Source organism: Notolepis coatsorum, assembly GCF_963971535.1.
Source record: "Notolepis coatsorum genome assembly, chromosome: 4".
In the NCBI taxonomy this organism is placed as follows: domain Eukaryota; kingdom Metazoa; phylum Chordata; class Actinopteri; order Aulopiformes; family Paralepididae; genus Notolepis; species Notolepis coatsorum.
Window position 1 is genome coordinate 54,292,018 of NC_140168.1, and position 14,719 is coordinate 54,306,736.

Here is a 14,719-nt window from a genome sequence, read left to right on the forward strand (position 1 = left end):
GACATGGCTGCCTGACTGATGCCGGTGTAGAGGGCATTGCAGTAGTCACGGCGTGAAGTGATGAACGCATTAACTACTGTTTCCAGGTCGATGGGGGAAAGGATTGGTTTTATTTTAGTGATGTTGCAGAGTTGGAAAAAGCATGACTTGACTACGGCATTTACCTGCCGGTCGAATTTGAGCTCTGGGTCAAATATTACACCCAGGCTCTTGACGTGGGGTTTGAGGTGGGTGGAGAGTTGTCCTAGGCTGTTGGAGAGTGTTTTGGTGGAAGAGGGGGGGCCAAACAAAATGATCTCTGTTTTATTTTCATTTAGCTGAAGGAAGTTGAGGTGGGTTAAGGTGGGGTTAAGGTGGGGCATTAGGTCCAGTGAAGTTAATCTTAGGGTTAAAGGGGCAGTTCACCCAAAATTCCCCAAAACCTATTTTCCCCCTTACCCGGAGTGCTATCTATCCATCCAGATAGTTTCAGTGGGAATTGCAGAGTTTTGGGGCATATCTATCCGTAGAGATATCTGAATATGTTTTTGTAAGGTTTTAGGTGAACTGCCCCTATAGGCATAGGTTTATACATGAGATGCCAAGTTCTTAAGGAGTCCCAATGGTTCCTTCCAGATCCAGGTCCTCCCAGAGGGCGGAGAGACACCCATCTTCAAGCAGTTCTTCCGGGGGTGGAAGGACAGAGGCCAGAGCGAGGGCTTTGGGAAGGTCTACGTCACAGAGAGGATCGCCAAGATCCAGCAGGTGGAGTTCAACGCCTCCAAACTGCACGAGTCTCGCCACATGGCCGCCCAGTACAACATGGTGGACAACGGCACCGGAGACACGCAGGTGAGTGGCTGCTGTAACGCTTCAATGAGGAGAACGAGGAAACCATCAGTGGTGGAAGAAGTACACAGTTCCTTTACTGTAATGCCGTCACACAGCGTCCTCTGGGCAAAAGTGCCCCGCTTGGTATTGCACTTTGTTTACATATTTTGTTTTGGTCTGATGGTTTGAATGGGAAGATAGGGGGAGCGGCCTCTGCCAAGAGAGGGCTATATCTATCTAGGAAGTCCTTGGACGGGCCCTCCATCGGTGCTTCCAGTCATCCCGATCCTCCATGCATCTGGCTAGCTCGCCGGTACTTTCTGCTCCTTCATCTCTCCTGAGTACATCCACATACATTAATGTGGGACGTCCTCGTGAGTCGTGATCGATGCCCGTGTGTTGGCTCCCACAGCACAAGTTTGCTGGTTGGCAGCTCATGGTGTCTCTGGCAGTGACCTGCCAGCCTCATTCTCCCACTCACCCTTAGCGCCCCCCCCGATACAAGTTTGCATTAGCAACATGCTCATCCCTGTTGATGTTAAGCACCACACGCATCATTCTGGTGTAGCACCCATCAAGGGACTTCTGCAGGGTGGGCTTCAGGGTCCAGCATTCACTCCCATACAGAAGAACAGACACTACTGTTGCATAAAAGAAGCTGAGCTTGATTTGACGGGGGAGGTTGGATTTCCACACACTGGTCATGCCGTTCAGAGCCCTCCACGCAAGTGCCTTCCTCACTAAGGTCTTGCTCGGATCAGTTGACCCACGAGCCCAGGTATTTGAAGTCACTGACTTCCTTTAGAGCAGTGCCTCCTATTGTTAGAGGTGGATGATCCGGGAGGATGTTATACGTTATGACCTCGGTTTTCTTGGCATTTAGCTTAAGGTCAACCTTGGTGCACTCCGTCTCCACTCTGCACAGGAGTTCCTGTGCCTGCTCTACGCGGTCAGAGAGCAGGCTGATGTCGTCCGCGTAATCCAGGTCTGTTAGGACTATGGCGGGGTGTCGTCTCGATCTCCTTGGGGTTATTGTGAGACCAAGTTCCTGCTCCCGTCCATTGATGGCCTTCCTGAGCGCATAGTCGAGGACTATGACAAAAAGGAAGGGGGAAAGGGTGTCCCCTTGCATCACCCCAGCCAGAATGTCAAACTCTTCACTGTTGCCGTCTGGGGTTACCACCTTGATCAGACACTATAAATGCAAGATTTGTGATTGACCCTTTTTAATCATACCAAAAAAGCTCTTATCAGTACTTTCCAGAATGACAGATCCCATTTTACTGTAGTAGAGGTAAGAATACAGGCTTTTAAAGATACTCAAAAAGTAATTTTTGCATTTGAAAAAAAAAATTCATGTAAAGTAAAGTTAAAGTAAAAATACTTTCCACCTCAGGGAACCATAGACAATGACTTCAGGGACTCCAAGGTCTATTAGCAGCTCAATACCTCACAAGGGGGAGAACAGACTCGGGTGAGGTGTGTCTACCGCCAGCCATGACCTCGGCCAGACTGATGGGAGAACTCCTAATCACCCTTGCATTCCACCTGAGGGCCAATCAGATATGTTGGAAAAGAAATAGCCAGCACTCACGGAAATGTCCTTGCTGCTTTTATTGAGCGTGGGCAGCGATCCAACACAACTTGTTGGCCTTTGGTGTTGGATCGCTGCCCACGCTCAATAAAAGTACCTAAAGGACATTTCCGTTGGGTTCTTGGACTGTATGAAAGACTGTCTAGACTGTACACCCACTAGTTAATTTAAATCAGATATCTCCAAGCAATAATCACATGACACGTCAAATCACAAAATGACATGTAAAACAATGCAAACCCTGTGTTGACCAAGAACGTGCACAGATTGCTGCTATTTGCAATTTAAATGTGTCTTTTCACATTTCCCTCCTAGTTACACGTAGACACGTAGTCACGTATGCGTTTCATCAGGGGTCAGAGTGCGGGGTCGCCTGGAGCAGTTTGGGGGGGTTCCGTGCCTTGCTTAAGGGTACTTACAGGCAGAGATGGTGGGTACAGTAGATGTAATACCTGCCACCCTTCCATCAAAAATGCACAGCTGGAATACACCTTCCTGCCAGTGCCAGGATTTGAACCAGCAACCTTTCTGTTACTGGCCGGCCTCTTGACCTCTGGGCCATCCTGCCACCCCTTTGTGGCTATTTTACTTGTGTACTATGCAGACTAAAATCTATTGTCATGATAACTATTTTAGACTTTTCCAAATCGAATAATATTATATCACAGTACGGCCAATGAGATCAAAGGCTGTGACGTATAGTTACAGCCCAGTGGTCTAAACCTTTAGAGGTCCTCTTGTTTCTTTGACCCTCGCAGATCTGGAGGGTGGAAAGCAGCGGCAGGGTTCCTGTTGACCCCAAGACTTATGGCCAGTTCTTCGGAGGGGACTGTTACATCATCCTCTACACGTACAACAGGGGACAGGTCATTTACACCTGGTGAGCCTCCCAACCGAATAACAACACTGGTTTTGCATGATTATATACACTTCCTCCACATAACCACTCTTCCTTGTTTGTATAGGTAACATCAGTGGTGGAAGAAGTACACAGTTCCTTTACTGTAATGCCGTCACACAGCGTTCTCTGGGCAAAATTGCCCCGCTTGGTATTGCACTTTGTTTACCTATTTTGTTTTGGTCTGATGTGCTGGTTGGAGTTGAGTGGGGAGATAGGGGGGAGCAGTTGCTATTGCTTGCCACACCTCAGCCTCTACCAAGAGAGGGCTGGAGAAATTCAGACCAAAACTAAAAATATAAACAAAGCACAATACCAAAGGGGGCTCTTTTGCCCTAGATGTCACTGTTTGACAACATTACAGATTCTACCTTTAAGTAAAAGTGTAAATATCCAGATAAAATAGTACCCTGGTAAAAGTAAAGGTCCTCCATCTCCAAATACTTCTTAAGTGAAAGTTAAAAAAGACAATAGTAAAAGTACATAATTATTTTATATGATCATGGTGAGCCTGGCGAGCCTCTCAAGCGAATCACACCACTGGTTTTGCATGATTACACACGGCGCTCTGAATTCCTCCACATAACCACTCTTCCTTGTTTGTATAGGTAACGATCAGATTGTTGTCTCTCCTCTCCTTCCTCGTCCCTGTCCTCAGGCAGGGGGCATGCAGCACTATGGACGAGCTGACGGCCTCCGCCTTCCTGACGGTGGAGCTGGACCGCTCGCTGGGAGGCAGCGCGGTTCAGGTGAATAACCCAGTTCAAGTTTTGTTTCATTTGGTATTCCGGAGGTTCCCGGTTCGATTCCCGCTCCTCCTGGGCAGTGTGTCGAAGTGTCCTTGAGCAAGACACTTAAACCCCTAATTGCTCCCGATGTGCAGGTTGGCACCTTGCATGGTTGCCTCTGCCGTCGGTGTGTGAATGTGTGAGCGAATGGGTAAAATGTGAGGAACAAATTGTAAAGCGCTATATAAATGCAGCCATTTACCATTTTGCCATTTAAATATGATACATGTACATTACAGTGAAATGCTTGGTTCTGTATGAGCTTCCTGAGAGTGTGCTTCGTTGTGACGACACCCACTCTACCTGCAAATGGTGGAGTGGATGGCTCATTAACTTTATGAGACTCACCTGTGCAGAGAGCTGCCTGCACCTGAATATATGTATAAAAAAGATTAAAAGAATAAAGACCAAACACTATACAAAATAATATACATTATACAAAACTAAAGTAAAAAATGCAAACAAAATGCTAGAATTAGGTAGAGAGAGCAAATATTTTCGTAATAAATAGATCAAATATGGTGTAGTGTTAAAAAGTGTTTAAAGTGTCTAAAGTGAATGTTAAAGGTGAATATTTAAAGTGGGTGTGTGCATGTGGATGTGTGCGCAATGAATGTAGAATGGATGGGTTAGTGTTGCATAGAGTCATTGAGCATCCTGATATCTGGCCTGGAGATAGAAGTTCCTTTTGAGTCTCTCTGTACTGGCCATGAGACTCCGGTAGCGCTTGTCTGACCGCAGCAGTGCAAATAGGCAGTTGTTTGGGTGGCTAGACTATTCTCTTAGCCTTGGCCCTGCAACGCCTGGTGTAAATGTCCTTGGAGAGTAGGAAGCCCACCTCCAATTGTGTGTTCGGCTGATCGAGCCACTCTCTTCTGCAGTCTGCTGCGGTCGTGTGCAGTGCTATTCCCAAACCAGGAGGCGATGTTACCAGTCAGGATACTCTCTAATTTGCATCAGTAGAAGTTCTTTAAAATCTTCTGACCCACTTTGAACTTCCTTAGACGCCTAAGGAAGTAGAGGCGCTGCCGTGCCTTCTTCACCATCGTGAGGAAAAGCACAGCCATATGCAAAAGGCTGTCTGGACAAATCCCTACAAACCCTGTCAGTCGTGTTCATTTTGCATGTCTGGGGTGTGTTGTTTGTGTAAGCCTGGCAACGCTGAGGGATATTGTCACTGTTTTAGCATAGTATATACTGTAGTTGCATACTATGCCCTCATTTGACAGTCATATCAGGGTGATTTCCTTAGAGTGTGGGGGGATTTTTTTAGTTTGTTTTTTTAGGTGTTAGTCAGTGTCATCTACATTGCATTTCTATGTGGATCCTCTCATACACAATAGTATTATTATGAATTGTGTAACTGAACTTAGTGAGGATAGATCTCCTATAGAGTCCTTCACACTACATTTCAATATGCCATCTAGTAATTGTAATTGTAATATGTAAGTCAGTGTTGGAGGGGGGGGGGGGGGTATTGGTTCTAGGTGTGTTCGTCAGTGTTTGCTTACTGTCTATCCAATCTACCATATTGCATTTTCAGTGAGCAGCACTGCTCAAACACACGAGTGTTATTAATTCCTTGTGTAAATTGACTTAGAGAGAACAGCTCTCCTGCTCGAGTTCTTTACTTAGAGGAGAGATCTCCTGCTTGAGTCCTGAACACTAATTTCAATAAAACACCATCTAGTGGATGGTATTAGCAATGCTTTCAGTCCAGCTTGTGTTGTTTTCATGTTGTCGTTCTTTCTGTTTTCTGTCCTCACTGTGGCATCAGGTCAGAGTGTCCCAGGGTAAAGAGCCACCACATCTCCTGAGCCTGTTCAAATCCAAGCCCCTCATTGTGTATAAGAACGGCACATCACGCCTAGGGGGCCAGGCCCCCGTGCCCGAAACCCGCCTCTTCCAGGTGCGCAAGAACTTGGGCACTATCACAAGAATCACTGAGGTAAGCAAGCTCATAGATCTCAAGGATTAAAGTGTGAGCGTGCTCAATTGCACATAATTTCTTGAATCATATCGTGATTCGTGTGTCATCTCAAATGCTAACAGGTTGAGGCCAATGCTGCCAGTCTAAACTCCAATGATGCCTACCTGCTAAAGATGCCCCAGGCGCAAGGGTACCTGTGGGTGGGCAAGGGGGCCAGCGAGGACGAGGTCAAGGGGGCACTGTTTATTAGCGAAGTGCTCAACTGCAACGCCAAGCGCATCATGGAAGGTGAAGAACCAGGTAACCATCCCTGTGGGAATTACTCTGTTTCTTATCACAACACAAGTTCAAGAAATGACGTTCATAAACCAATCACCTTGCCCAACATCAGCCTTGTATTGTAAATGTGGTGGGTTGGAACACCACAGTCAAACAAATAATGTCTACTGTAGCTTCATGGTGTGTTTCTGAGAATTTAGTTATCCCAAAACCACATGGCAGAGCTTTAAGCTTGGGAGACATTGTTTGTTTCGAACAACGCATCTAATGTTCCCAGTTAACCCTTTCACTGCCACACGACAGAAGGTTAACCCTTTACTATCACACAACCGACGAGGGTTAACCGGCTGTCATGTGGCAGTGAAAGGGTTAACCTTAATGCGAATTGAAATAGTCAGCTGTAATACACAAACAACCCCTTTAACTGGTAACATTACATAGTCAGCTGTAATACACAAACAACCCCTTTAACTGGTAACATTACATAGTCAGCTGTAATACACAAACAAACCCTTTAAGAGGGTTGTTTAAAGGGGCTATGTACTGCTATTCCTAGCACTATTTGGGCAACTTTACACAATTCCTGTTAGTCTATTGAAGACATTTGTAAGGTTTCTTTCAAAAAAATGCATTGTTTTATATTTCTAATCAAGTACTCAAAACCATCATTTTTCAGCCTCAAGATTTCAGGCTGTTATGGCCTGGCTCCGCCCATAAGCACTTTGAGTGACAGTCAGTCCACAGTCTGCACTGGTAGAGAGAGAGAGAGAGAGAGAGAGAGAGAGAGAGAGAGAGAGAGAGAGAGAGAGAGAGAGAGAGAGAGAGAGAGAGAGAGAGAGAGAGAGAGAGAGAGAGAGAGAGAGAGAGAGAGAGAGAGAGAGAGAGAGAGAGAGAGAGCACTTGGGGGGGGGGGGGGGACCTGCAGCGCGCCACACACACACAAACGGGAGATTGAAAGAAAGAAAGAAAAAAAAAACCACAAGCTGCCGAGCGGACTCTCATCACTGAGAGGGAGAGAAAGGAAGGAAGAGAGAGAGAGAGAGAGGGAGGGGGTGGGAGAGAGAGAGAGAGAGAGAGAGAGAGAAAAAAAGACAGGCCTATTGACAAGGCCCCCTCTCTCCCTCCCTCCCTCTCTCTTCCTTTCTCTCCCTCTCGGTGATGAGAGTCCGCTCGGCAGCTTGTGGTTTTTTTTTTTCTTTCTTTCAATCTCCCGTTTGCGTGTGTGTGGCGCGCTGCAGGTCCCCCCCCCCCCCCCCCCCAAGTGCTCTCTATCTCTCTCTCTCTCTCTCTCCCCATGCAGGCATGCAGAGTATGAAGAAATGGTTTCCACTCGCTGTGTACAGTCAGTGTAACTGAGGGGTACAATTCCCTGACTGTATTGATAAGTATGGTATCATTAAACCACTACCGATTATGTACTTTAACTACTGGCCACACAGTACATGATATAGATATGATGAACACTTTCCCACCATGAAACGAAGTCCACACAAATGTATAAATCGAATATTTTATATAGCAAAGGGTATATACAACGTTCACTTAATGACATTTATGATTTGAATGCACTCGTAAGGCAAATGAGTATTCGTAGGCAAATCAACATTGAATGTCCAATCTCTGGTTACGCAGGGAGCAAGTATACAACCTGGTTCTTTAGGGAACTATAGCGATGGTACTTAAATGATTATAGCTGGATACACTAAAGGGGGGTCCCGCTGGTTGTAAGTCAGTAGGGGGGGGGGGGGTTAGGAGAGCCGCCGGCGATATCCCATCTGGCCAACGATTTCTTGGGAGAATTCAGAGTGCTGAACACGGTGCCCACAGAACCTCGGTCCACAGATGAATACAGCTGAGCCCTCTTGTAGACGGTAGCTGCCGGTCCACAACGAAGAGACGTGAGGCGACCTCACTCGGGGTAGAGCGCCGTCTCACCTGGACTCCTCTCGGGGGGTAGTTCCAACACTCAGCAGTGTTGGCTGTTATCCATGGCATAATCAAAGCACCCAAAGCAAGTAGATAATCCAAGCCGTGTAGGGCTCGCCGTCGTCCGGGTAAAGTAATCCAATGTGCAGGTCCACTCGTCCTGGCCCAGAACTCCTCGGATGAAAGCACCACACGTGGTCTGCCCAGCCTGGTTAAGACTCTAGATAACGCCAGGAACGATGGGGGTACTGCTCACTTTATAACTCTAACCGAACGATGCACCATACATAATAGACTATTATTAACTTAATAGAAATACGTCCCACTCGACGGTATAGTGCCAAACTATGACAATTCAACTATTAATCCACACGATGTCTCAATGCCTATTCTGAGGCCAAGTAGGCCATACTGCACCACACGTGGGTCGTGGGTGAGGCTTCACGTCTGTTACTAGGTTGGAGGGTAAAGGACTAATGGACTAAAAGAAAGTTCTACTTTACTTGCGCCATATATATATGCGCTGTGAACAAATAGTACCATTCGTATTTCGCCAGACGTATTCCTACGCGGAACCGGGCTTGTAACGACATGTTCGTCGGCACGATTGAACTTGAACCAAGGGGCTTGGCTGCTGGCGCCAGGTTCTTGTCCAATGAGAGAATGAAACTATTATGGGCTGTTAGTAGACTAAAGGGATATTCAGTGTATATGTACAAGGAATATACAAGGGATATCAAACGATATACAAATACTATTAAATATATATCCATAAATAAATATATATATTCGGTTTAATCTGATCCTTCACAACAGCCGCCCCCTAATTAGTCCCACCTAATTAGCTAAGCAGAGACAGATTAACCGCACTGTCTACCACTCAAGGTCCGCTGTAAGGGTCAGTCAACTCACAAAGTCGTGGGGTCATGGTCGTCATCGATAGTGTCTGGGAGTCTGGGCAGTTCTATTAGCCTCGCCACGGGTCGTGTGTAAGTTCGCCCTTGGACGAGCACTTCAGCTGCTCGGACCTTGCCATCGGCACCGGTGATCACTTTGCTTACGCGGCCAGCCGGCCACATAGCTCTGGGTAGTGACTGGTCGATAATCATGACGACTGTTCCTTCTGTCAAATTGTCTCTCTCTTTTACCCACTTCTGGCGGGTCTGTAGAGACGGTAGGTAGTGGAGTAGAAAGCTGTTCCAAAACTTGTCAGCTAGCACTTGACTGTACCTCCACATTCTTCGGCCGTTCGCTTCTTCAGGCCTGTACATTGTCTGGGGTAGCGCGGGGTCCAGCCGCCCCATCAAGAGTGTGTTGGGGGTGACTGGGTCGACATCTGCTACATCACTGGAGACGTAGCCGAGGGGCTTGGAGTTCAATACTCCCTTGATCTCCGTGAGGACTGTCATTAGGACTTCTTCCGCCACAGTCTGGGCCCCAAGCACGGCGTACAGGGCTGTCTTTATAGAATGTACTTCTCGTTCCCAGGTTCCACCGAAGTGGGGTGCGTTCGGGGGATTAAACTGGAAGTCAATCTGGGATGGAGCGAGGTGGGTCTTAAGTTCTGGGCCCATAGCTTGGAAGCTCTCTCTCAGCTCTCTTTCTCCGCCTTTGAAGTTTGTCCCGTGATCAGACAACAATGTAGACGGTTTTCCTTTCCGTGATGTGAATCTTCGGAAGGCCATAAGGAATGAGTCTGTGCTCATGGTCGGAAGGAGTTCGATATGTATCGCTCTGGTGGTCATGCATTTGAATACAATACCCCACCGCTTCTCGGTTCCTCTTCCTTTCTTTATATACAACGGGCCAAAACAGTCCATGCCTGTGGAGTGGAATGGCTTGTCGCCGAGTCGGAGGCGACAGGGAGGTAGGTCAGCCATCCGGGGTATGCTGGGCTGCGCGCGCCACTTTCGGCAGTCTAGACAGGTTCGCTGGAAGCGTCGCACTGCTTCTCTTCCTTGAAGTATCCAATAGCGACGTCTGATCTCCGCGAAGACTCTCTCTGCTCCTGCGTGGTGTACATCCTCGTCGTATTTCTTTATGATCAGCTCTGTGACCTTGTGTCGGCTGTTCAAGACTATCGGGTACTTAACGTCATCCGGTAGATTGGGGGCTCTCCGCAGACGACCACCCACTCTGATGAGATTATGGGCGTCGCTCTCGGGTGCCAGGTGGAGCAGTCTGCTGTCTGATGGGACGGGCTTTCCTCCCTGTAGACAGTCTAGCTCATCGGGGAACGAGTCTCTCTGGGCTCGTTGTAGTAGAAGAAGTTCTGCTTCTTCGTAGTCAGCTGCTGAAATGTCGGCAGTGGGCTGAATCTCTGGGTGGTGCCGCAGAAATGTCTTTAGCTGCGCACTCTGTAGGGTAATGCAATCATCTATGTTGGGGTCTGTGGAGGCGACTGTGCTCAGTCCACAGAACATAGGTTTCTTGTTCTCAGCCTCCTCTTTACTCGCTTCCCGTGGGATGGGCGTAGGCCACTCTTCTTCCGGGAGCTTGAGGAACTCTGGTCCGTCACTGTAGATGTTGCGACGGGTGAGGTCATCTAGGGACATTCCCCGGGTGATGACGTCAGCTGGGTTGTATTTGGTGTCCACATACCGCCAGCTCGCTGCTTCTGTTAACTCTTGAATCTCGGTGACTCTGACTCCCACGAAGACCTTGTATCTGCATGAATCAGACTTGATCCATGTGAGTACTGTCGTGGAATCTGACCACAAGATTGTTCTGTGCACCGGAATGGTGAGTTCACGTTGGATTAACGTGGCTAGATGCGCTCCTGCTAGGGCTGCGCAGAGCTCTAGACGCGGGATAGATTGTTGCTTTCGTGGGGCTATTCTTGAGCGAGCCATGATGAAAGCAGTGTGTATCTCTCCTCCCTTCTCTTGGGCACGCAAGTAGGCCACCGATCCATAGGCTACTTCGGAGGCGTCACTGAAGACGTGTAGATCCATCTTGCATGTCTCTGGCCTCACTGTGGGTGGGAAGTAGCTGCGGCGTATATTGACGCCTGGGAGTGAGCGGAGCTCCGTCTCCCACTCTCTCCATGTGGAGGCAAGGTGTGCGGGTATTGGGTCGTCCCAGCCCTGGTCCTTGTCCCATAGTGCTCGTACAATCATCTTTGCCCTGGTGGTGTAAGGTAGAATACATCCCAACGGGTCATATTGTCTGGCGAGTGTTCTGTACACACTCCGTCTGGTGGTCGGTATCGCCGTCGACCTTCCCTGCTCCGTGGTCAGGGGTTTGTGTCTATAGTGGAGCGAGTCTGTTTTGAAGCGCCAGACTAGTCCTAGTGTCATTTCTTGGGCTTCTCCTGGGATTGTCGCCATCCAGGTCTCGCTGCTGGCAGCCTTGTCCGCGGGGGAGAGGCTGCGCAATACGTGCGGGTCACTGCTGGCCCACTGCCTGAGATCAAAGCCGCCTTTGATCAGGGAGGCGCGTAGCTTGAGTAGGAGAACCTCGGCTTCTTCTTGAGTCGAAACGCTTTGTAAACAGTTGTCCACGTAGAAACTGTTCTTCACACTGTGTCGGACCTCTTCATCTGCTGCTGGGTCCTCTGCGACGTGTTTCTGTAGTGCAAATGTAGCACAGCACGGGCTGCATGTGGTTCCGAAGGGGAGGACTTCCCACTGGTAGATGGCTGGGTGCTCATCTCCGATCCTCTCTCTCCATAGGAACCGCAGCAGGGGCTTGTCCTCCTCCACTAGTCTCACCTGCAGGAACATCCCTTTGATATCCCCGCTGATAGCCACCTTGTCCTGGCGGAAGCGTAGTAGCACGCCTAGTAGAGAGGGGCCGAGTGTGGGGCCGGGCAAGAGCTCTTTATTCAGATTTTGGGATCCGATCTGGTAGCTGCAGTTAAACACAATGCGATCCTTGCCGTTGTGGTGGACCTTGTGGTGCGGCACGTACCATGATTCGGTCGTCTGATCGGCCTCTTTAATGTCAATCTTTGTCACGTGTCCCGCTGTGATTAGCTTCTCAATCTCAGCGCGGTACACACTCTCTTGAGCGGGGTCTTTGGCTAGGCGCCGCTCTGTGTTCAATAGATACCGCTCCGTGGCGTCTTTCTTTGCGTGAAAGGTGGGCATTCCCTCTCGCCTCAGGAGTGGAGTTGCGTATCTCATCACTCCGCCGACTGTGACTCTCTTTGTCCCTTGCTCGAGGAGGTTTATGGCGTAAATGTCTTCTTTAGAACGAATGTCTTTCTTTTCGTTCTTAAAGGGCATTGTCTCTAGTGTCCATAGCCTCTCGACATGCTGCAGGAGAGTGGTGTCTTCTTCTGTCGCTCTGGAGTGGAGGCAGCTAGTGGCTGCTGTTCGGTTGAGAGATTTAGCGAGGGGGCCTTGTAGTGTCCACCCTAGGCGGGTCTCGACTGCTGCAGGACAGCCTCGGGGTCCTGTATGGACCCGGTCTATCGGGACTATGAGGTCTGCATGGTCGGAGCCTATCAGCAGGGTCGGGGTGGCGCCGTCTATGAGCGGGATAGGTAGTTGACGCAGGTGCACATATTTATCCATCAGCTTGGCGATGGGGTAGGTGTACTGTGATAGTCCTATTTCTTGGCTGGTGAAAGCATTTGTAATCCTATACCGTCGCTCTGGCTGCCCGCTTGCTGCGATAGTGAAGGAGACATTCTCGCCCTTTATCGTCTTTAAATCTCTTCTTATTGTCCGAATCGTCATTTGGTTCTCGCTCCCCCGCAGTCCCAGCTGGGCCGCAGCGGACGCGAGCAGAAGGGTCTTCTCTGACCCGTCATCAAGGACGGCGTAAGTGTCCATGACTTTATCTTGGTAGCTCAATGTTACACGGACTACCTTTAAGAGCACTTGGGCGCCGCTGCTGCTGGCGGGGTCAATGTACATGACACTTGCCTTGGTGCTGCTCGATGGTGCAGGTGCAGGCTTTCTTCTGTTACTGTCGTGTAGTACATCTAGATGGGCTCCGTCACACCGACTGCACCTCTTCTTTAGGCGGCATTCGGCTGCCATGTGACTGCGCGCACATCGGTAACAGCGCCTGTTGGACTTTATCCATTGACTCACTTCTTCTGCATTCATCTTTGTGAACAGGTCACATTGTGACAGCCAGTGTTCCTTCTCGCAGTACGGGCACACCATCTTCCACTTCTCTTTTCTCGAGGGGGTACTGTGGTTCTTACTGCTCGGTACTGATTCTGATTGGTGCATGACAGTCACCGATCTTCTTCCATCGTTTATTCTCCTGGGTCCCTCTCTGGAGCTTGGTGTGCTCCGCCCGAACGTATCCAGTCGTAGGCTGCTGACTTCTCTCGCCAGGAAGTCGGCTAGATCGAGGAGGGATGGTTCGGGACCGTTAGGATCACGGTGGTCTCTCTGCCGCCTGAAGCGCTCTTGTCTGGCGGGTGGCAGCTTCTCTAAAATCCTCTCGACGTTAGAGTTGGCGTATAGCTCGTGCATACCCTTTTCCCGTTGCGCTCCCAGCATCCCTACCAGGGACTGCACTTTTATAGACAGGTCGTCTAATGAGCGATTGTCTGTTGCTGGGGGTAGGCGGTCAATATGCCTTATCTCTTGGATTACGTAATCCCATATACGTCCATATCTCTGGTCCAGCGCTGCTAGAGCCGCGGTATATGGGGTCGTAGAGGTGGCATAGGCTAGCGCTATATTGTGCGCTCGCGGTACTTTCAGGTGCTTCAGTAGTATTGCATACTTGTGGCGTTCATCAGCGACATCCACCATCATTGTCTCTAAGCACATCCGGAGCTCCGTGTACTGTGCTCGATTCTCATAGGTGAAGTCTGGAAACGTCGGTGTGGCAATGTATGACGCCGTGGATGGCTGATACATCGGCGAGCGTTGGGGGAGAGACCTCCTAGGCGAGTCTCCTCTTGCGCCTCTCTGTGGGCTGGTACCGGCAGGGTACCATGGCCCGCTGGTCCAGGTGCTATTCCTCGGGGCTGGTCGTGCGTCATGCTCACCCGTGAATAGAGTCGGGGGTCTGTAGCGCAGCGCCGCGGGGGTATAGCCTGGGCTGTACTGGACCTCCTGGTCCGGTGGAGTACTGTGCTGTCGTCGGGCTTGGTTCTCCTCCTCTCCCTCTTCTTCTTCTATCAGGTCCTCTAGATCCTGTAGTCGTTTATTTAGCTTCTCCGCAGTGTATGCCGCTCCTTCCTTGTAGCTGGGTCTCGCTTGGACCGGTCTGGGAAGGGGGTCTGCGGGGGGTATAGGCTTGGTCTGTTGGTCAAGTTCAGGGTCGCTTGCTCGGTTAGGAGACGCTGCCCTTGACTGTTGTCTCGACGAGTTCCTTGAACCCCTGGCGGAGGGAGAGGGTGTTGCCTTGAGGATCAGCTGCTCCATTAGCTGCGCTTGTAGTCTGTCGCGCTCGGCTTCGCGCTTGGTGAGATCTGCTTCTCTTTGGGCACCGGCAGCGGCGCGCTGGGCGTCGGCCCGGTCTCTTGCCATATTCTCTTCCGTCTGAAGGCGTCTCATCTCCAGGCGTATGCGCTCTTC

General features: G+C 49.6%; 1 protein-coding gene across 1 annotated transcript in view; it reads left to right on the forward strand.

Annotated features, from left to right (window-relative positions):
* scin (scinderin) overlaps window positions 1-14,719 on the forward strand; it is a 40,101-nt gene that overhangs the window by 17,638 nt on the left and 7,744 nt on the right. The window contains exons 8-12 of the mRNA XM_084312889.1: window positions 616-831; window positions 3,163-3,284; window positions 3,961-4,051; window positions 5,868-6,038; window positions 6,143-6,320. Of these exons, the coding sequence (XP_084169015.1) occupies window positions 616-831; window positions 3,163-3,284; window positions 3,961-4,051; window positions 5,868-6,038; window positions 6,143-6,320 (778 nt within the window). The remainder of the gene's footprint in view (window positions 1-615; window positions 832-3,162; window positions 3,285-3,960; window positions 4,052-5,867; window positions 6,039-6,142; window positions 6,321-14,719) is intronic.